The sequence below is a fragment of the Elephas maximus genome, chromosome 9 (assembly GCF_024166365.1).
Source record: "Elephas maximus indicus isolate mEleMax1 chromosome 9, mEleMax1 primary haplotype, whole genome shotgun sequence".
Taxonomy (NCBI): Eukaryota; Metazoa; Chordata; class Mammalia; order Proboscidea; family Elephantidae; genus Elephas; species Elephas maximus.
In genome coordinates, this window is record NC_064827.1 from 46,571,886 (window position 1) to 46,595,331 (window position 23,446).

Below are 23,446 nucleotides of genomic sequence, written 5' to 3' on the forward strand. Positions count from 1 at the left end.
GTCAAGGATATGTCTTCTAAGGAGAAAAAGCATGGTGCAGAACCACGTGTATGGTGTACTGCCTTTTGTGTTAAGAAGAGGAAATATAAATTTGATATTTTATTTGCTTGTTTAAGCAAAAAGAAGCTCTGAAAGGACAAATAGGGACCTGAGAGCAGTGATTTTGTTACAGGCATGGGGACTGGCTGGATGGGGGCAGGTAAGAATTGAAGGGAGACCTTTCACTGTATATCTCTTTTACCGTGTGGTTTTTGAACCATATGAATGTATTATGTATTTGAACCCCAAATATAAAATGTTGAGCAAAAGAAGCAACACCCAGAGAAATATGCACAATGTGATTAAGAATGCTTCATGTACGTGCAGGTCCCAGTGCAGGCACAGCTGAACTGCGTTGTCCAGGGGTGCACACATAGTTGGAGGTGGCTGCTGGGGAAAATAATGCAGTAAGGTGTCACAGTCACAGTCTGACAAACCTCATCTATTTTACTCCCTAATACTTATGTTTAGCTGTTTAAGAGATAAGGCCAGTCTCTTTACCAGAAGACTGTGGAGTCTTTAGGGCGGAGGGCTGCTAAAATTGATTAAAGTTGATAAAGCACCTTCGTGTTGATTTCAGATAGAAAGAGAGCATTAATTATTTGATTAAAAAAATTTTTTTTATTAGCATGTCTTAAAATGGGCAAATACAGGAACCATCATAATGAATTGTCACACTCCACTAAAAAAATATTTTTGTTAGCTTCTTAAGAAAACTCTTCTTCCTTTTAGATAAATGGAAGAGCTGGAGAGCAATTTATTCCAGACACGGAAAGCACACAGAATAGAACAAATGGTGGCAAGATGGCTTCGGCGCTCTCGAGACAGCTCGGCCCGGTAAGGCACCTGGCTTAGCAAAGATTTCTGTCTGTAACTGCAAAGGTTTGGTGTCCTGTGGGAGGTGGTTTGGCCACCAGTCCTGGCAGTGCCTTTGTACTCACACATGCTAACACACACACTTGTGTACACTCTTGCTCAGACACTCTCTCACATACTCACGCACACACACACTTGCTCACATTCTCTCTCTCTCCTGCACCCTGTCTTAGTACTTGATATGAAGGTCAGGCAATCTGTTGTTTATATTCTTTCCCCTTCCTTGTTTCCAACAGCTGTTCCTTCCTTGCAGTCCCTATTTCATTCTAAACAAAATAAAATGAAATCAAATACAGATCTGATTTGACTGCTACAAGAGAATGTTAAAATATGTTCTGTTTTGAAGCGTACATTTTCCGTCTCAGATTTCCCATCTGGCCCTGCCACAGAGATGAAATATCACATGTCAGGTGTTTCTGAGACACACATTCTTCTGAAGGAACTGGAAACAGCTGTTCTGCTGCTGAGTAATAAACCTTGCTTGGGGTTGCACTGACCTGAGGCCAAGTCCTCTGATCCTCACACACTGAGTTGAGGTAACTGAACTGAACTGAACCTGTTGCGATCGAGTCGTTTCCAACTTATAGTGAGCCTATAGGACAGAGTAGAACTGTCCCATAGGGTTTCCAAGGAGTGCGTGGTGGATTCAAACTACTGACCTTTTGGTTAGCAGCTGTAGCTCTTAACCACTATGCCACCAGGGTTTCTGGGTTGAGGTAAGGCCAATAAAATTAGCCCCATTCTTCCAGATGAAATACTGAGGTTCAGAGAGTGACTTGTTTAGGACCAAATTCCCTGGTCCCTTTGATAGGTCCCCATTTCTTGCAGGATGCAGTTTAAACGTTTTTGATTTTACATTCAAGGCTCACCACGATGGAACAACAATCCTTTCCAGCTATTTTTGTCCTACTCTTTATGCCGTGGCTAAATTGAGCTATTCATTGTTAAACTACTACAAGCACCTCCTTCCCCCCCTTCTACCTGTGGACCTGGGCTTCTGTGCCTGATCCCCTCCTCCTATCTCCACATGTCCAGAATTTTTCCTTGTCCTCATTCCCTGCATCTACTCCACCAATAGCTTCTGTGAGTTCACCTTCAAACGTATGTCACATCTGTGCACCGATCTGTCCCTTGGAGCACTGCCATGATCACTCTTGCCCTGCTCCAGCCCGTTCTTTACCCGCCATCTAGAGTGTACTTTTCAAAATGTGAACTGCTTCTGTCCCACACCCTCACCCCCAGCTCCACCCCACCCCAAACCATTTAGTGTCCCACCTTCAATTGTGCCACAGTCTACAAGTCCCTTCATGATTGGCCCCTGGCCACCCCTCCAACCTCATCTTCATCCTCCTGTTTCCTTGCTCACCATTCTCCAGTTGATTTGGCTTCCTTTCAGTTCCTAGAACTAATCAAGCTCACTCTGGCCTCAGGAATTTTGCGCTTGTTGTTCAGTCGGCCAAGAAAGTTCTTTTTTTTCCCCTCTTTTTATGGCAGTTCTTTACGGCAGCTCCTTCGTATTCTTCAGGTCTAAGTTTCAATATCACCTTTTTCATGCCATAGTAAGGGACTGTATTATTTATTAAAATACACTTAAAATTCACATCCCTCCTTCTTCCAATGGCCTAAAGCTTTAAAACATGCAGGAACATTAAAATAAAGAAGAGAAATGTTTTAAATAGATTGCAAACGAATTAGACATAGAATTTAGCATTTGAGTACTAACAGTAGCTCTGAGTTCCTGGTATCAGAGACAGGAATGAAGAAAGTACATTGAAAGTTTTTCTATAGTCCACAAAAAGGAAGCATAGAAGCTCATCTGTAGTCCTGTAATTTTACATGCATCCTTCAGCAATTATGTTGATTTAAAAACAACATGAAAACAGACTTTAAAAACTGACAGTCAGTTCAGTCAGTTGTACTTACTTTACTATGTAATTGGCAACTTTCCTGTAAATTTATTTAAACTTTATCTCTGGCTCTATACCAAGTGTTGGAGCAAATTGGTCAAAAACAACTGTTTCCTTTTCTAAACATTACTAAACAGATGGATAACTTTCATGTACCCAGGGTAATATTAGCACTTTATATGTAGCTTAAAACAGGTGTTTTACTTGGGAGGGGAGTGTCAGCTTTCAAAATTGCTTTGATTTCTTAAATCAGATTTTAAATTAATTTTCAGTGAGTGGTTATTGTTGGTTTTTGGTTATTGTTGCAATCATTAGTCAAATTGAGGTAGTGGCACTCAATTTGAATGATTGTGCTTGAGTGGATGTAAGCCTGATGACACCTATAATTATAGGAATACAGAATTATTCAGATATGATGAAGACGACTACTTTTTCACCTCTTGATTTCACATTCTAATATGAGAATAACATTTACAGTATTGGTGCTTTTTTAGAAATCGCTAACCTCCCAAATGATCTCTGTGACATGTTTTGAATTTCTGTATAAATAATGCAATATATACTGCTTAATAAGCTGCAACATAGTTTCATTACATCATAAACGAATTAATTTTTAACCATTCTGCTTTCAACTAAATTGTCATCTTCTTAACAGCTTTGCATAACTATAAAACTGATAAAATGAGAAAAACAGATCTAAAGTATACTTTTCCACTTACACCAATTTTTTCTTTCCTACATAGTGTCCATTTTTCAGGGACGGGTTATCCAATAAGCAAAGTACACGTGGGCTTACATGTGCTTACTTACTAATCTGTAGTGCACAATTTCGTCTGTTTTTTACCATGTCAAAGTTGTGGTGAAACCCATGTATTATAGTATTGTATATTTTATTATCTGTTAAATTAGGCATTTATTACTCTTCATTATCATTTTTTTACCCTTACCTTCCTATTCTTCCATATGACTTTAGAATAATTTTATTGTATTATGAAAACAAACATAAAATTTACTGCATTCTCTTAGACTATATCTTGAAATGTTACTATCACAGAGCAAGATTTAAAGAAACAAACAACTTAATGTAGCTTGGTTCCTTCTTCATCTGTTTCCTGGTTTTATTCTTCAGGGCTTGAGAAGAACACTTCTGTCAGCTTATCTTGACTCTTACTTAATATGGTTTTGTTTTTGATCTTGACTCTTCCTTAATGCAGTAGTCCACCCTTATCCGTGGTTTCACTTTTTGTGGTTTCAGTTACCTGCGGTCAACCGCGGTCGAGAAATGTTAAATGAGTACTTAGTGTGATGAAATCTTATGCCTTCCTGTTTCATCACTCACATAACTTTTAATACAGTATACAGTCGTCCCTCGGTTCCATGGGGGGTTGGTTCCAGAAGTCCTGTGGATACCAAAATCCCAGATGCTCATGTCCTTTGAGGAATATTTGCATATAACCTACACACATCCTCCTGTATACTTTAAATCATCTCTAGGTTACTTATAATACCTAATACGGTGTAAACACTGTGTAAGTAATGACAAGACTTGAGGCGAATGTAGCCAAACAACTAGTACTGGACAAAGATTGAGGATCCGTGAAATGGTGGGAGGCCACATCATTTCATTCATGTGGATTCAGCATAGTGCTCGGCATGCAGCGAATTCAGGTTTTGTTTTTGGAACTTCCTTTTTTTTCCTGAGTATTTTTGATCCAAGGTTGGTTGAATCCACAGATGCAGAACCACGAATACAGGGTCCAACTGTATTGTTATAATTAATCGTTCCTTTTTATTAGTCATTGTTGTTAGTCTCTTACTGTGCCTAATTTATAAATTAAACTTTATCATAGATATGTATGTATAGGACAAAACATAGTATATCTAGGGTTTGGTACTATCTCTAGTTTCAGGCATCACAGGAGTCTTGGAACGTATCCCCTGCGGATAAGGAGACACCTACTGATAAACACAAGTGTGCATGTCTGTGCATATGTATACACGTACCCACACATCTTGGTGTTAAAAGCCCTTACTGCTGGTGTTTAACACCTTGCAAATTTACTGTCTGTTACAACCACAAATAGTATGTTACTAATTAGAGGAATGGCCGTATTTGACCTTTCTAATATTCCTAATGATGCAGAAACACCCTTTCAGATACCAGGTTTTTTTTTTTTTTTTTCATGCTTCTTGACCCCTGGGCAGAGGCAAAAAGATCCAAGGAGGATGAGCTAGAAGGCTTTTAAAGTGCATTTGCAGAATTGCCATTATCTCCTTAATCCCCTTTTTAATGGAATAATTGAATAAATTCTCCTTCGTTCAGTAGTAAGCCTTCAGCCTAGATAGCACTGTACTCAGAATGTCTACATTGAATAGAAACTGTCACAACCGCAATAATAGTCCTGTGATTGTGACTACATGCTAAATTGCTTTCTGGTATTTCTGCTTTCTTTTAATAGACTTTAAATTACAAAATCCAGTTTATATTATACCAGGCTTTAGCTTTTAAAATCACTCAAGGAGAACATAATAAGGCATTTAAACATAGGTACAAAATAGTTTCTCCACATCTTGATGGAACTCAAAGGTGAGTTCTTTGTTGTTACAGGATAGGGGTCAAATATGTTTTCCGACATGTGAGAGAGCAGATTAAAAAGCCAGAGAATATTTGTAGCTTAATCTGTTTCTATCTAATATTTTTCTTTTTCAGTGTTATAGATCAGCTCAATATGTACTTATGACCCATAAAATACAGAATTAGTCTACATGAGACTATTTGCACAATAAATTTAACACAGTTTTTCTAGTTTTGCCTTAGGGTAGATCCAGTTATCTTACAGGAATTCTCTTGGTGTAACTGCAGGTCTTACTTTGTTCCAATGTAAAGTCATAGAAATGACCTTAGATTTATGGCTTGAAACCACTGCACAGGCAGAAGGCATAAATTTTTGGATTATCAGTAGCTCAGTTTGATATTTATAAGATGCTTGAGAGGAGGAACTTTTGTTACAAAGATCGTTTCCTTCAGCTTACTGTCAAATATTAAACCTTCTCTGAGAGGAGAGGCCATGGTTTGGCCAGGTGCTTAGAGAATCCCTTTCCAAACAAGAGCTGGGACATGGCCTTCGGGGAAAATGTCAAGTCCAGACGTTGGATCAAAGTCACTGACACTGTTCAGGGATTAATAGTCAACAGTGTGGGGCCTCATTTGTTCACTATTGCTTCGGAATGTGCCCTTCCAAATGCCAGAGTGTCAGGTAACAGAAGCCTACCCAGTAAAGAGCATCAAAATGGATGCTATTTTAACCGTGTGGTAAACTTTGTTCATTTTTTTGTTCTCCAAACAGTTATTATTAAGTCTTACTCTATGCCTAGCACCGAGTTCAGCACATGGGACAAGAAAGATAAGGTTCATGCTACACACACAACAGTCTAGAAAGAATAAGAGACTTCACACTGATCCTTACAAATATAATGTATATTTCAAAGAGAGATGTATGGTCTTTGTGGGTGTGTTCAGCAGAAAGAGAGATTTCCACCAGAAGTCGAAGAATGAGAAAAAGTTGAGCAGGTAGAATGTACGGTGGGTGTGTTGGGGGAATCTATAGAGAGTGTGTTTGTGGTGGGGTAGGAAAGATTCTAGGCAGTGAAATGAGCTTGTGCAAAGGTCAGTGTGTTTGAGGGACTCAAAGGAGACTTGCTTGGCTGGGACAAAAATAGCAAGAATATGAATGACCGGGTCTTGGAGGCTGGAGTAGTGAGCAAGGACCATATTAGGCCATACTAAGGATTCTTAAATTTTATTCTAAAGGCCATTTGGTCAAGACATATGAACAGGTTTGGTTTATAAAATCAACCTGTTTGCTGGATGGAAAATCATTCAGGAGAAACAAGAGTGAAAAGTGCAGAAATCTGTACACCGGAGATATTTAGCTGTGGAGATAGAGAGAAATGGACATATTTAAAGATCTCTTGGTGTTGTGACTGATAGGCTATCAGGGGTAATGAAGAGAGTCAAGGATAATTCCAGGAGTCTGGCTTGAGCAACTGGGCAGAGGATGATACCGCATACTAAGCTCTGGGACATGGAGAAAATGAGTCCTGATTAGGATAATAGTCATAGGGGCTGAGCTGTGTATGAAGTGCAGCAAATTTAAAATGAACTGTTACTTATATTCAAATTTCTGACTCATGGCGACACTATAGGACAGAGTAGAACTGCCCCAAAGAGTTTCCGGGAAGCAACTGGTGTATTTGAACTGCCGATCTTTTGGTTAGCAGCCTGAACTCTTAACCACTGTGCCACCAGGGTTCCTACTGTTTATTAGTGGTTGTTATATATACATTTTCACCTTTTGGTAATCATATTAGAGGTATTCTTTTGTGTCATGCTTTATATGTACAGTATTTTGCTCATTTATTCACCTAGTAAGCACTGATGCGTCCTGTGAGAAAACTACAGATGTATAAGATGTGATTACTGCTTCCAGAGAATTTAAAGACTATTAGGGGAAATGATACATGGAATCAAATGGCTGTCAGTGAAGGATGAGCCGCTCTGGGCCATAAGAGAGGGCCAGAGCTCAGAGATGAGAGAACTCACTTTGAGCTGGAGAATCAGAAAGGGCTTTTTGGAAGAGGTTGCATATGAATTGGGCCATGGCTTGGACTCACACTTACTTACAGGGGTGGCTGTGTGAGCTGAGGCCCAGAGACAAAACCGATGTACCAGATGAGATTAGTCTAGAGTAGACTTGGAAAGGGGAGTGGGTGGGTGGGTACTGTCCAGGGCCTAAAGCCTGAGGATGGTGGACCACAAGGGCAAGACTGAGGAGTTTGGCTTTTATCCTGTGAGTGATGCGGGACTATCGGGGCAGAGTAATTTGAGTTCTCCCTTAGGAAGGGGGTTCGAACATCAGCTTAAAGGATGCTCGGGAAGGACATTTTCTAAGCTTTGTTTCCATGTATGGCTAAAGTTTACAGGCTTGTGATACTTCATTGATGTAGAGTTTTGGGGGGTATTGCTTTGCTGTGCTCACTTTATCTATTCACAGTTGGGTTGTTTCCGGTTTTCCCACTATTCTGAATAAAGTTGTCATGAATATCTTTAAAGAATATTCAACCAGGTTTTTTTGAGTTCACACTCTGTTTAAGTAGAGGGTCAGTGAAAAAGAGGAAGACCCTCAACAAAGTGAATTGACACAGTGGCTGCAACAATGGGCTCAAGCATAACGATTGTGAAGATGGCGCAGGACCAGGCAGTGTTTTATTCTGTAGTACATGGGGTCCTGTGAGTTGGAAATGACTTGATGGCACCTAAAAACAATGACAACTCTGTTTTAGGATTTAACTGGGCACCAGGAACACAGAGGTAAATGGATGTCATCCTTGTCTTCTAGGAACTCGTAAACCAAAACCTGTTGCCTTCGAGTTGGTTCCAACTCATAGTGACCCTACAGGACAGAGTAGAACTGCCCCGTAGGACTTCCAAGGAGTGGCTGGTGGATTGGAACTGCTGACTTTTTGGTTAGCAGCTGAGCTCTTAACCAGTGTGCCACCAGGGCTCATAGTCTAATACAAATAAAATTTGGGGTCATTACCTTGAGGAATGCTATTTGAAATGGTAATAGACGATCAAAGAGAATGATCAGATTTTAAAATTCATATTATAATTTTCCTGATTATTTTCTAGAGAGATTGAATAATCAATTTATAGTTACCTAGTGCCTCTATAACATACCACAAATGGGTGCCTCAACAAATAAAAATTTATTTAGTGCTGCTATAACAAATAGTACAAATAGGTGCCTCAACAAATAAAAATTTATTTTCTCACAGTTTAGGAGGCTGGAATTCCAAATTCAGAGCACAGGCTCTAGAAGAAGACTTTCTCTGTCTCTCAGTTCTGGAGGAAGGTCCTTATCTCTGAGTTTCTGCTCCTGGACAGTCTTCATGTGGCTTTTTAGATATGATATGTGACATGCGTCTTCCGCTGCCTCTGCTTTCGTAATCAGCTCCTTTTGTATTTTGTAAGAGATCGGCTGAAGACACATCCTACAGTAATCCTGCCTCATTAATGTAACAAAGACAACTCATTCCCAAATGGAATTATAACCACAGGCACAGAGGTTAGGATTTATAACACATGTTTTTGGCAGACACAATTCAATCCATAACAGTCAGCCTCAAATCCAAGGGCCTGTACATGTTGGGCTTTATTTTCATTCACTTTTAATGCTGTAAACCAAACCAAACCCAGCCCACTGCTGTAGAGTGGATTCTGACTCACAGCGACCCTTTAGGACAGAGTAGAGCTGCCCGTAGAGTTTCCAAGGAGGGCCTGGCGGATTTGACCTGCTGACCTTTTGGTTAGCAGCGGTAGCACTTAACCACTATGCCACCAGGGTTTCTTTTAATGCTATAGGGGACACGTAATAGTACTTTGACTCCCTTTCAGTTGTGTTTTTTAAATAAAGTTGTGTATTTTTCATGTTATTTACCAACTTCTTTATGAAATCTCAATTTACTTGCTTTGAGCATTGAACATGTGAAACCTGGGTATTTACCTTATGTATTTATGTCCATTCTTAATATATTTGTGTTGTAAGCTTTTTGGGACTATTACTTTTAAAATGTATTATTTTTAGCAGCTTTATTGGGATATAATTCACATATCATATACTTTACCCATGTGTGTACAATGAACATTTGTATGGACATACTTTTTAATTTTTTTTGGTTATATACCTAGGAGTATAATGGCTGGGTCATATAGTAGCTCGGTGTTTAAGGAACTTCCGAACTGTTTTCCAAAGTGGCTTCACCATTTTTTATTTCCACCAGTAGTGTATGAAGATTCCAAGTTCTCCACATCCTTGCTAACACTTGTTACTTGTGTTTTCTATTGTAGCCATCCTAATGGGTATGAAGTAGCATCTCATTGTGGTTTTGATTTGCATTTCCCTGATGGCTAATGATATTGAGCATCTTTTCGTGTGCTTATTGGCCATTTGTATATCTTCTTTGTAGAAATGTCTCTTCAAATTCTTTGCCCGTTTTTAAATTGTGTTGTCTTTTTATTATTGGATTATAAGAGTTCTTTATATATTCTAGATATAAGTTCCTTATCATATATATGATCTTTAAGTATTTTCTCCAATTCAGTGGGTTTTCTTTTCACTTTATTGATGGTGTCCTTTGCAGCACAAAATTTTTTAATTTTGGTAAAGTTCAATTTATATATTTTGTTGCTCGTGCTTTTGGTATCATATCTAAGAAAGCTTTCCCTACCCAAGGTCTTAAAGATTTACTCCTATATTTTCACCTAAGAGTTTTATAGTTTTAGCTCTTACATTTAGGTCTATAATCCATTTTGAGTTAATTTTTATATATAAGTGTGAGGTGGGGGTTATAAGCTTTTATCTCTTAAGTGTCTCCTTGAATTTTCCTACACTGTTACTTATTATTTGCATTTATATACGTATTTTTTAAAATTTCACATTCAAACCGTCCATCTTATCATCGATGCTATTCTGTATTTCCCTGATTTTCAGAAATGTATCTCCTCTCCAGAGCTGGCATAAAGGGGCCATATTTGCTTCTAGTTTTAAAATTTTTCTCTTTTGACCTTTTTGAAATCCATTACCTTGAATGGCACACGGTATTGGTGTGGTGATTTTTCACCATGTTAAATTATTTCTAGGTCAAAAACCAAAACCAAACCCACTGCTGTTGAGTTGATTCCAACTCATAGCAATGCTACAGGACAGAGTAAAACTGCCCATAGGGTTTCCAAGGCTGTAAATCTTTACGAAAGCAGACTGCCACATCTTTCTCCCACAGCACGGCTGGTGGGTTCAAACCAATGACCTTTCGGCTAGGAGTCAAACGCTTAACCACTGCACCACCAGTGCTCCTTCTATTTCTGGGCAGCTAACTAATACTTTAAAGAATTTTCTAGAATCCCTGTTCAGTTTCATTGGTAGGGACCTCACCATGCAGTTGTCATTGCCTCTGTCTGATAGGAGCAGATTAAGATTGTGATCTGTAGGAGAGGGCATATGTCTACATCGTTTACTCTCATTCTTCCACCAGTGTCTACAGTATACCTTTTAAAATTACATTTAATAATCTTTTCATAGTTTAAAATTTTAAAAACAATCAGGAGTAGCTATGAGTTTTATTCAGTGTCAATTTTCATGACTTTCTCTTTCTTCCTTCTTGTTATATCTCGCTGCTGACCCCTCTCAGTATTACCCATGTGCTTCCTAAAAGAAATCCTCTCTCTAGTTCTAATCTGTGTGGGTCAGGACATCATCTGTTCAGACAGAGCTTAAATTGGCTCTAAGCGAGGGCCTCAGGGGCTCCTTGATGGAAAATGGGTGTGAGGCTCTGTACCTGGACTTGTCACATGCATTTTGGCACCATGGAAGCAGTTTTCCATATTTTCCTGATCTTTGTTGAAATATAAGAATACTATAAACAGCAAAGAGGTGATTTTAAGAAAAGGGAGGGCCTCTTGCATTACACAGAGTTCCTGACAGTATTTGGTAAATGAATAAGAATAAATGATAGAGCTTAACTGTAGAACACTGAGGGAGCTGTTTCTGCTCCACATGTTTGTTGTTTACAATGACGGTAAACACCTCATCCCATCACTATGCAACCTTCTTCAGAAAAGACCACTGAGTCTTAAAGGGAAAAAATCAGTTAAAAGCCACGGACAAATACAAAAATAGTTTAGGACTAGCTTTGTGGTTTTTGAGAGGTAGAAAATAGGAGTTTAATCTTACCCAGTTTTTTAGATATATAAACCAACCAAAAAAAACCAAACCCAGGGCCGTTGAGTTGATTTCCAACTCACAGCGACACTATAGGACAGAGTAGAACTGCCCCATAGACTTTCCAAGGAGTGCCTGGAGGATTCAAACTGCTGACCCTTTGGTTAGCAGCCGTAGCACTTAACCACTAAGCCACCAGGGTTTCCTTTAGGTATATAGAAAACATGTATGTTTTCGAAGATTAGTACAGAGGGAGTCTTCAGCATTTGGGGTTTCATATTAGAATCCTCACAGGCACAAAGTTGAAGAGAAGGAAAGTAAGTCATCATAAAAAGGGGAAAAATCACCAAAGAAACAATCCATTTATAAAATTGTTGTTGTTGTTGTTAGCTGCCGTTGAGTCAGCTCCCGACACACAATGGGATTGGCCTGTTGTGATCCATAGGGTTTTCGTTGGCTGATTTTCGGAACCAGATCATCAGGCCTTTCTTCCTAGCCTGTGTTAGTCTGGGAGCTCTGCCAAAACCTGTTCAGCGTCACAGCAACATGCAAGCCTCCACTGACGGGCTGGAAATCGAACCCAAGTCTCCTGTACGGAAGGCGAGAATTCTACCGCTAAACCACCACTGCCTTCGTCTATAAAATTCGTCATCATCAAATATCCAAACTGAACAATTACTGTTCACGGTCTTTGCTTTTCCTCATCTGTACCTGTGCTTAAGCACTGTTCATTTACTCACTGTAAAAACGGCAGCATAGGGGCATCTGACCTCCTCTCAGTTCATGAGAGGGAAGGAGAATCAAGATCAGCAGCCTAAGGCTGATTCCTACAAGACGAAGGTCAGACATACCTCCTCTTTACAACCTTTTTACCAGTTCTAACGCCAGCTGCCCCTCCCGTGGCACTCTCTACTCTGCTGGGTTTGATAATTTGTTGCAATGGCCGCAGAACCCTTACAGACCATACTCATGATTATGGGGTTTATTAGGGAGTAACAGATTACAATTCAGGATCAGGAATGACTCAGGATACAGTTCTTTAGCTCCGCCAGTAAGTTTCCACCAGTAAGCCTCCTTCCTAATGGCGCTCAGCTCTCTCACTCCACTGTCACACACCCACTGTAGCTGCCTTGCTTCGTGGGCTGGGAAGTCCACCTGTACTGCCTCGCAGTGGTCTCCTGGTTCTGCTGCTGCCATTTCTCTGCTAGATTCTGGCATGCTTGCTGCCACTTCTCGCTGTCTCCAGTGTCACAGCGCTCTCTGTCTCCTGGGTCTAGGAGGTTCTCAGTGCAGGGACCCTGACCTGCTTCACTTCCAGCACTTCTTGGTGGTAGTGAGGTCCTACCTTGCCACCTCCAGGATGGCTCATTTTAAGCCTGCGGCATGACAAAAGTGACCAATCCCCCTTGTTAGGGTTCTGTATACCTTGTTTGCATGGTCCCACTCTCAAAAGGGTGCCATGAACCTTATTTGCATTATTAGCAAGCCATCCAATCCCTTTGGTGGTCCACAGCACCTTATTTGTGTAGTCTCAAATCATTTGAATCATTTAGTTTAAGTTACACGACCATGGCAAGAAAGGCCATATGATAGCAATATATTGTACCGTATGTGCTCACTCACTAGCCCACTCACTCAGCAGCAGTTAGTGAGTATCTTCTGTGTGTCAAGATCTGGACTGTGTAGGTATGCCCTAGACATCTCTCAAGGTGGAGCTCAAAAGTCACTTCTTCCAGGTAGCAAACACTTCCCTGATTCCTTACCCCCTGCCCTGCAAAGTTAAAACTGGTTTCCCCCTTCTCCGAGTACTCATAGCACTTACGAGTTCTCTTTTAGAGCATGGTGCTGTTCTACTTGGTGTTTTCCCAGTGGTGCTTGTGTCTTACCCTCTCAAGAGGAGAGTTGATGTCTGCTCAGCTTTGTATCCTCCCCCTCCAGAATGCCTAGGGCTGACCCTGTTTGTGGCCACTAACTGGAATCCTCCCTCTTTCTTTTTCACACACTCCTTTTCTTCCAGGGCTAAAGTTGCTGCAGCTGATGTGTCCCCCGGGAACCCAACCCAGACCCTCACCCCTGTGAGGCATACAGTAAAGATAGACAAAGATGCCCTCCTCCAGGACTATGGATTTCACATTTCCGAGAGCCTTCCCCTCACAGTGGTGGCTGTCACGGCAGGTAGGGGTTGACTGGGAAATGAGGAAAGAGTTGACTTCTTATGGGGAAACAGTACTGGTTCTCTGTCCTTTAACAAAATGCAGAAAATGCTACCCCAGGAAGTTAGAAAGGGCATGCCTAATTCTCACCTAATTCTGTCTTGGGCTTTGCACCTTCCTTTGGTGCTGGGAGGGAGGGAGCCCCAAGTGTATCTGCTGCTCTGAACCCCAGACTCCCGCTGACCTCGGCTGGAGCTTTACCTACCCACAACACCTGGGCCAGTGAAGGTATTTGGATCAGCCGGCCCTCCTCTTTGAACCTCACGTGGTTCAAGCTGGGGAGAGTTTCTGGTCAGCTGGTAATAGAAACTATCGATTTGTTTTCACTTGAGTCTTTGTGAAACAGAGACTGTGCTGGGGTAGAGAGGAGCAGGCTGGGAATGTGTGGTGTTTGTTTTCACACTTCAGCTATGTATCAGTGTTAGATCTGAGACTAGTTAAAATCTATTCATTTCAATATATGTACATACACACACACCAGAGTTCTTTAGAGATGAATGTAATAGATCGACTGGCCAGCTCTGTTGATTTAGAGGGTTTCTGCTAGTCTTTCCCAGGACATTCTCTTAACATCCCTTGAAGTTGATGGATGGTGGGTACATTATCCATAATTTATAAACAGGAAAAATGAAATTCATGTGAGTGCAGGGTGGACTGGGGAGTAGGGTGGAGGGTGAGTCGGTGTCCTAGGGACTGGATCAGGCTGCCATTCAGGTGTGGTGCTGTGACACATAGGGTCTGAGCCCTCCTGGCGTGAGTGACAATTACTGCTTTTCTATCCAACAGGAGGCACTGCTCACGGCAAGCTTTTCCCTGGTGACCAGATCCTCCAAATGAACAATGAGCCTGCTGAAGACCTTTCCTGTGAACGAGCAGTTGATATTCTGAGGTACTGAATTGTCTTTTATCATCCACAAAGCTCCACAAATTATCACAAAGATGGGCCCCATGCATAACTGACCTCTCGTGATTTTAGTAAGCAAGAGCAGCCTCATTTTAGAATCCCGACTCTTTCTGTTCAGATGGCTTCTCTGTGGTGACTGCTATTATTTGCTCTCTTTCTTCTCCTACAGGAGAGCTTGGGAAGCATCAGAGTGCTATATTTACTGAACCGCTACTATGCCTAAAGCAGTGTGCTAGGCACTGTGGGGAGTGTAATGATGATTAACATATGTCTTACCTTCTAAAGATTTATAGGTTGTTGTAATAGATGCCAAAGGTTGAACTAAACTGATGGCCATATTTGTTTGCTCTTCTTTAACCCTTCTGATATTGCTTCTTAAATGTTTTTGTAGATTTAACCTGGTATGTAGTTTCACTGATATAGCATCTATCACCTTCTACCTGGTTTCATTGTGATTTGTGTCAATGCTTTACTTTCTGCTTAGGCCATGACCTTCTTGTGACCAAGTTCTGGTCCCAGAGTTTATCCACGTTGCAATACATATCAGAATTTCATTCCTTATAATGACCAAATAATACCCTACTGTATATGCCACATTTTGTTTATCCATTCATCTTCTGGCAAATACCTGGATTATTTCCACCTTGTGGCTATCGTGAATGATGCTGCAACGAACAGTAGTGTAGGTAACATTTAACTCCTGTCTGTTCACTGAGCACCTACTCAGGGCAAGAAGCCCTCTCGGACAAATGGTCTTCACTCCCCAGACACTTTTAGGCTGGTAGTGCAGGCACAATTCGTGTATACCCCTCTAAGAGTGAGGGCAGACACTGCATCAAGAAAAGCAAAGGAAATGGCCCTAAAAGCTGAAGATTCCTCCAGCTTGGGCGATGGTATGGTTGACAAAATAGGGAAGGGCCCAGAAATATTTCAGCTGTGCCTTAAATGCCAGGTAGAATTTGGCCTCATGAAAATGGAGGTGAAGAGTGATTGATCTAGGCAAAGTGTTGATAAGTAGCAAAGGCAGGAAGGGGGAGGAACAACAGGATAGGGAGCAGAGGGGTTGCTGAGCAGTTCAGTTTCCCCAGGCTTGGAGAAAAGCTCTGGGAAACGAGGCCCAGGTAGTTGAGGGTCTCAAATACCCGAAATAGCAAGTTCAGATGTTTTGCTCCTGGAAGAGTGAGACATTGAAGGCTGCTGAGCAGGGGCATGACTTGATGTGCACTGTGCCTCTGTGCCTTCAGCCATATGCCATGTGTGAGAATCCCAAGATTGCTTGTATTTTAGCTTGGTTACCAGTGTGTAAAAGCAGCATGTATTATTCATTGCCACTTGTAAAGGGGAGGAGGGGCCAAACAAAATGATACAACAACAATACCAACAAAACCTCTCTAAATCCTCCAAATATCTGTAAGGCCAAAATGTCCTTTTGATAGCACTTGGGTCTTGGTTTATTGTGAATTATCTCAGAAGGGTCTGGTCTTATATAAAATGGAAAAGAGGCAACCCTCATACATTTAGAAACCTCAGATTGAGTTTATCCACTTGAGAAAATTACACACCAGCTGTAATTGGCCTAAATGTTCATATTGCAAGAAGTCAAATCAAATTATTTTGTAAACTGCTTATCTCTGTAGCAATGGCAAAGAAAAAGGAAAATATCATTCTATTTCTTAGTCCTGTCTGCTAATACAAAATTGTCTGGTGGTTATCTGGTTGATTTGATCACTTTTAGAATCTAAGGCATAAGACAAAAAATGTCTAGTATCATGACTGGACTCATTACACTGACTTTGTGTGCCCAGAGATCATAAAATGGTTGGCTTTTATCTGATAAATGCTATCCACAGACATTTATTCTAGACAATGAAGCATTTAGCCCGAGTTTTCTGAAAAAGCAACCTAAGTTATTTTTGTTGTTTTTATGCTTCCTCTTAAAATGTTTTTTGGACATAACTCTAGCTTGCCATCATGTCAACTAGATGAGTTCTCCATCATATGCAATTAAATTAAAGCCAAGTGCCTTTACTTGGTGGTATAGGTATCGACTAGTTGATAGAGATGGATGTCTAGGAATTTGTCCAGGTAGAAGGAGCACTTCTGGGGCAGCTTAAACTCCTTTGTAGACAGCTGCTGTCCCTCATGTCCTTCTCAATTTTGCAAAGAAGTTGCAGCATTATTCACGATAGCCACAAGGTGGAAATAATCCAGGTATTTACCAGGTGTAAACACACACACACACACACACCCAGAATGACTAAAATTTTTTTATCTTTTTTTTTTCCAGGGAAGCTGAAGATTCTGTTTCAATCACAGTTGTTCGCTGCACGTCGGTAAATGTCTTTGTCCCGTATGTTAGTTTTACCCTTCTCTGGGCAAAAGGCAGAGGGTGACAGCTGCCAGGGAGTGGGCAGCCAGTCATCGTTGCCTGAGGACCTGCTATGCACAGGTGCTGTAGAGGAAACAGACGTGGGTCCAGGCCTTAAGGACTCATAATCCAGCTAAGGAGACAGACCTATGATTATGCAGAATGGGACAATGAAAAGAGTGCCAATCTGTAGTTTCAAAACAGGGTTGAGTGGTAAGACTTTGGGCAAGTCATTTACTTTCAGTTTTCATTTTTGTAAAATAGTGATTATGATGATAATTGCCTAGTCTGTCTAATGGGTTTTTATGAGCATCCTATGAGGTGTTGGATGTGAAAGTGTTTTGTAAGTTCTGAGGTTCATTGTGAGGCAAGGTGTGGCATAGAGGCTGCATAGGAAGGAAATAGCATATCCTAAATCACCACGGGCCAAGGAGCCCTTGATAGGAAAAATTATATAATTGATGTATAAGAGGAAAAACTACCAAGAAAGAAAAGCTTGTAGAACATTCTTATTGTGAGAGACTTTTGGCCACAAGTAGGCACAAAAATAAGTACATAGAGAATTTTAATAATGCATTTAATAATCTAATCTAATTAACCACATACCAGGCTACCAAGAAAACTTGATATATTACCAAAATAAACTATACAGGTCTCATTTTCTGATTATAATAAAATAGAAATTAATAACTGTCAAAAATTTAACTAAAACCATTCATTCGTTTGGAAACAAAAAAGTATCTTCTAAGTAAATATGGAGTCAAATAGAAAATAAAACTGCCATCATCTTAGTGATCTAGTGCTGCTATAAGAGAAATGCGACAAGTGGATGGCTTTAGCCATCAGAAATTTATTCTCTCCCAGTTTAGGAGGCTAGAAGTCCAAATTCAGGGCACCAGCTCAAGGGGAAAGCTTTCTCCTTCTGTCAGTTCTGGGGGAAGGTCCTGGTCATCAATCTTCCCCTGGTCTAGGAGCTTCTCAGCGCAGGGACCCCAAGTCCAAAGGACGTGCTTTGCTCCCAGCACTTCTTTCTTGGTGGCTTGAAGTCCTACTCCTGTCTGCTTGAGTCTCTCTTTTGTATGTCGAAAGAGATTGACTCAAAATACAACCTAATCCTGTAGACTGAGTCCTGCCTCGTTAACATAGCTGCCTCTAGTACCATAGAGGTGGGATTTACAACACAAAGTATAATCACATCCGATGACAAAATGGTGGACAGCCATACAGTGCTGGAAATCATGGCCTAGCCAAGTTGACACACATTTTTGGGAAACACAATTCAACCCGTAACAACCATTTTAGATACTTCAGAAAATAAAGATTAAAACTCTCCTCCTTAAAACTTATATGCAGTTGAAGCTATACTTAAAAAAGTAACATTTATAGCCTTAAGTGTTTTTATTATTTAATGAAGAAATAGGTCAATTAAATATTCAGTACAAGAAGTTGAAAGAAAAGGATAATAAGACAAACAATACAGAATATAGAAAATAACAAAAATGAAAATCTAAGTAATGCTTTGAAAAACAGAAAAATTGTAAAAATTGCTAAATAAGTTCAAGAGCTGATTTTTTAAAGGAGAATAAACAATGCTAAAATAGGAAAACCTTTAGGAAAAGAAATATGTGGGGCCTATTTGAAGGAGACTGAAATATTACTAAAGGATATAAAAAAAGATAATTGAATATAAAAGGAAATTCATGCCATGCTCCTTGATGGGCAGACTAAGTATTATTAATATGTCAGTTATTCTCATATTAATTTATAAGTGGTCATGCAGGTGTTAAAACATCCCTTTATGTAGCTGATTATCATCTCAATGGGGAACATCTTAATTAGGTGTTTTTTTCCTACTCTACTTCCAAGAAATGAAAGCAAAAGATAATGCTTGCTAAGTAAGGAAAGAGGAAAACTGCATATAGCAGTTTAAAAGGATACATCCTTTTAAATAATGAAAAGTATATGGAGAGGAAAATTATTATGTCCCAGAACACCTCTTGAGATTTCCACAAGCTCCCTCACCCCAGGAAAAAAAAAAAAAAAACCAGTGCTGTTCAGTTGATTCTGACTCATGGGAACCCCATGTGTTACAGACTAGAACTGCTCTATAAGGTTTTCTTGGCTGTAATCTTTATGGAAGAAGTGCGCCAGGAAGAAGGGAATGTTACTGCTGTGCTCTGGAGATCCCACAGGGGGAGCTGATATTAAATATAATTATTAGCCCAGTTTATATTCAGGCCCTCTGAGAAACGCCCTGAATATTGTCTGGTCCACTCCTGGGCCTCTCACAAGTTAAGCATTTTACAAACATTGCGAAATGATCATATATGTCTTGCTTCAGCAAGGAGGCCCCTTTTGACGAAGTAGATTCTTACAGTCCTCAAATGACTTGAAATTGATTTAAAAAAATTGATTAGGCATTATAAAATGCAAGATTGGTGTCTTTAGTTATCTAGTGCTGCTATAACAGAAATACCACAAGCGGATGGCTTTAACAAGCAGAAATTTATTCTCTCACAATTTAAGAGGCTAAAAGTCTGAATTCAGAGTGCCGGCTTTAGGGGAAGTCTTTCTTTTGGCTCTGGAGAAAGATCCTTGTCTCCTTTCAACATCTGTAGGCTTGGCTTCCTTGAAGATCCACGTGTGTCTTGGCATCAAGCTTCCTCTGGGTCTAGGAGGTTCTCAGCTCAGGGAGCCTGAGTCCAAAAAATGTGATCCACTCCTGGCTCTTCTTTCTTGGTGGTAGTCAGTTCCCTGCTTGCTTGTTTAATCTCTTTTATATCTGAAAAGAGATTAACTCAAGATACAGCCTAATCCTGTAGATTGTGTCTTTCCTCATTAACATCATAGAGGTTAGGATTCACAGCACATAGGATAATTACATTATAACACAAAATGGAAGGTAATTACATAATACTGAGAATCATGGTTTAGCCAAGTTGACACATATTTTTTGGGGACACAATTCAATCTATTACAGTTGGAGTATTAATCACTGCTTCTCTAGGACACAGAATTTTTTTAAATATAATTTTTATTGTGCTTTAAGTGAAAGTTTACAAATCAAGTCCGTCTCTCACATATAAACTTATATACACCTTACTACATACTCCCACTTATTCTCCCCCTAATGAGTCAGCCCGGTCCCTCGTTCCAGTCACTCCTTTTGTGACCATTTTGCCAGTTTCTAACCCCCTCTACCCTTCCATCTCCCCTCTAGACAGGAGATGCCAACATAGTCTCAAGTGTCCACCTAATATAATACAAGTAGCTCACTCCTCATTAGCATCTCTCTCCAATCCATTCTCCAGTCCAATCCATGTCTGATGAGTTGTGTTCTGGAATGGTTCCTGTCCTGGGCCAACAGAAGGTTTGGGGACCATGACTGCCGGGATTCTTCTAGTCTCAGTCAGACCATTAAGTCTAGTCTTTTTATGAGAATTTGGGGTCTGCATCCCACTGTTCTCCTGCTCCCTCAGGGGTTCTCTGTTGTGCTCCCTGCCAGGGCAGTGATCGGTTGTGGCTGGGCACCATCTAGTTCTTCTGGTCTCAGGATGATGTAAGTCTCTAGTTCATGTGGCCCTTTCTGTCTCTTGGGCTCATAATTACCTTGTGACCTTGGTGTTCTTCATTCTTCTTTGATCCAGGTGGGTTGAGACCAATTGGTGCATCTTAGATGGCCGCTTGTTAGCATTTAAGACCCCAGACGCCACACTTCAAAGTGGGATGCAGAATGTTTCCTTAATAAAATTTATTTTGCCAGTTGACTTAGATGTCCCCTGAAGCCATAGTCCCCAAACCCCCGCCCTTGGTCCGATGACCTTCGAAGCATTCAGTTTATTCAGGAATCTTGTTTGCTTTTGGTCTAGTCCAGTTGAGCTGACCTTCCCTGTATTGAATGTTGTTCTAGGACATAGAATTTTAAGGAAAAGTTTATTTTGGTTTAATGGCGAGTATCTGTATTATTTATATTAATTATAATGTATTAATTATTTGTAATCATATTAATAGTAATACTTAATGTCTTATTTAATCTTCACCACAGAAATTCCTATAAAACAGATAGGTTTGTTACACCCCATTAACAGATGAGGACACCATGGCCTCACATACCCACATCGTCACATGAAAAATATGGTGGAGCTGGGATTCTTTTCCAGGTAGTTGGGCTCCAGGACCCATGCCTATTAACATTACGCTATTCTACCTCCTTAAACCCTGGTGCCTTCATAAAATGACATTGGATAACCCAGGGTTGGGGAGGTATTGTAAAAATGTGTGGAAACGTTAAGGAGCCCTGGTAGCACAGTGGTTAAAGCTCTGAGCTACTAACCAAAAGGTTGACAGTTCAGACCCACCAGCCACTCTGCACGAGAAAGATGTGCAATCTGCTTCTTTAAAGATTACTGACTTGGAAGCCTTGTGGGGCAGTTCTACTTTGTCCAGCAGGGTTGTTATGAGTTGAAATCGACTAGATGGCATACAACAACAGCAGCAGAAATGTTCTTCAATTTGTCCCTTTCAATGCCCTATTAGTTCAGCAGAAGCATGCACAGAGGGTTTTTATCAGCTCAGGTCTGCTGCTCCCCGGTGAACTAAGTTAGAACCCATGGAGAGCTTAGAAGCCCTAGAATAACGGGTAACTAATGTCCCCTCAAACTGTCTCCCAAATATTAGGTGGCTCAAGTGGACTTATATTGTTTAATGGTATGTTTTAGATGCCAGGATATGTGGTAGTGGAACCAACGTTCAGACATAAAAGTGTAGGAACCAGAGTGGGGCCTGTGTGTTGGGATTTCTATAACAGAGCTCATTCTTTCTCAGAGCAGCCAGTTTCATGATTTGGTGGTTCTAAATATAAGAAAGACTTGTCTTCCCTGTGACTCCCACCAACTAATCCTAGTTCAAAACAAGTCTACGTTGTATGTAATAGCTCTTCAGAGATTTGGGAGCATGGCCTTCTCTTCTCTAGGCCAAACAATTGTTTCATTATCTGTTCCTCATAAGATGTATTTTTCTGAGTTCTCACTTCCATGATAGCTTTCTGAACAGATTCCAATTTCTCGATGACCCTCCAAAATGATGGCTCCCAGAAATGAGCACAGCTCCATCTGTGGTCAACCAGTGCCAAGTACCAGGGGGCAGGTAGGAGGGTGCACTTCCAACATGCACCAGGAATGCTAAGGAAACCCAAGATTGGGTTAACATTCTAGCAGGGCCTACCACACTGTTGGTTTAGGCTAAGCTTGTGGTTGACCAAAAACTGAGCTGGTTTTCAAATGAATAGCTTCCAAGCCAGGTCTCCCCAGTCTCGTGCTTGTAGAATTGATTTTTTGATCCTAAGTGCCACACTTCACATTAATCCCTGCCAAATTGTGTTGCTTTGGCCTGGTGTTCTTTCATGCTGAGGTTTTATGGTCAGGGAATTGTGGGGCTGAAAGCCATGTTTATGTAGTTATCAGCTATAGTTATTCACCCTGTCAAGGAGCCACCTCTTCCCGAGTCTGGCCCAATTCCTTGTCTTCTCGCCACCCTTGTCCTCCTCCTGTTGATTTTCCTTAGCATGATCCATCTCTGGGACTAACTGTTGCTATGTCGCTGTACCTGGTGTGAGAGAAAACAGCTGCTGCTTCCCGCAGATTCCTTTTCTCTCTGCCTCTCTTCTCTGTCCTGGCCTGATTTCTCATTCCTTTGAGTCTTTTGGGTGGTGATGGTTGTACCTGTTGCTTTGACACCTCTCTTCATTCTCTTCCTTTCAGCTCTTGACAGCCCCGCCAACTTAAAACACCTTTTATGTTTGTTCTGGTGATCTCCTGGCCTTTGATTATAGCAGTCCCTGGTCCACAAGTTTCCTGTGCACATCTCTTAGATTCTCAGTTCTTTGATCTTTTCTCTCAAATTTCTACTGCCTGAGATCTGATGACACCTTGCAGCTCTGTGTCATTCACAAATTTGGTAAGCTCACTTTCTCTGACTTCACCCAAGCCATTGCTAGCATCATTGAAGAGGATTGAGCCAAAGGGAGTCAGCTTTGCTTAATTAGAATTTAAGAATATTTTGAGCATAGGTCAACTAGTTTTGAATCCACCTAATGGCTCTGCATCTGGCCTTCTCCACAGGGGTATTATAAGGGACCTTATGAAATACTTTGCAAGAATGAAAGAATACTACTGTATCTGCAGGACCCTGGCCAACCAATCTGGAATCTTATCTTCAGAAGAAAAATGAACTTGGTTGGCTTTGACTTGTTCTTGGTAAATCCATAATGTTGTTAGTAATCATTATCTTCTTGTCTAAAAGCTTTCTGATCATCTCTTGTCTTGGATTTTGCCAAGAATTAACAACAAGCTTACTGATAT

The 23,446-nt window shown here is 40.6% G+C and overlaps 1 protein-coding gene across 11 annotated transcripts in view; it reads left to right on the forward strand.

Annotated features, from left to right (window-relative positions):
- FRMPD1 (FERM and PDZ domain containing 1) overlaps positions 1–23,446 on the forward strand; it is a 173,148-nt gene that overhangs the window by 120,716 nt on the left and 28,986 nt on the right. For 10 of the 11 annotated variants that reach the window (XM_049895799.1, XM_049895797.1, XM_049895795.1 and 7 more), the window contains 4 exons: positions 772–876; positions 13,620–13,777; positions 14,602–14,704; positions 17,007–17,052. In XM_049895799.1, the coding sequence (XP_049751756.1) occupies positions 776–876; positions 13,620–13,777; positions 14,602–14,704; positions 17,007–17,052 (408 nt within the window). In that variant the 5' untranslated portion in view covers positions 772–775. Of the gene's footprint in view, positions 1–771; positions 877–13,619; positions 13,778–14,601; positions 14,705–17,006; positions 17,053–23,212; positions 23,342–23,446 lie in introns of those variants that run through there. The other variant, XM_049895805.1, reaches the window with a different exon arrangement.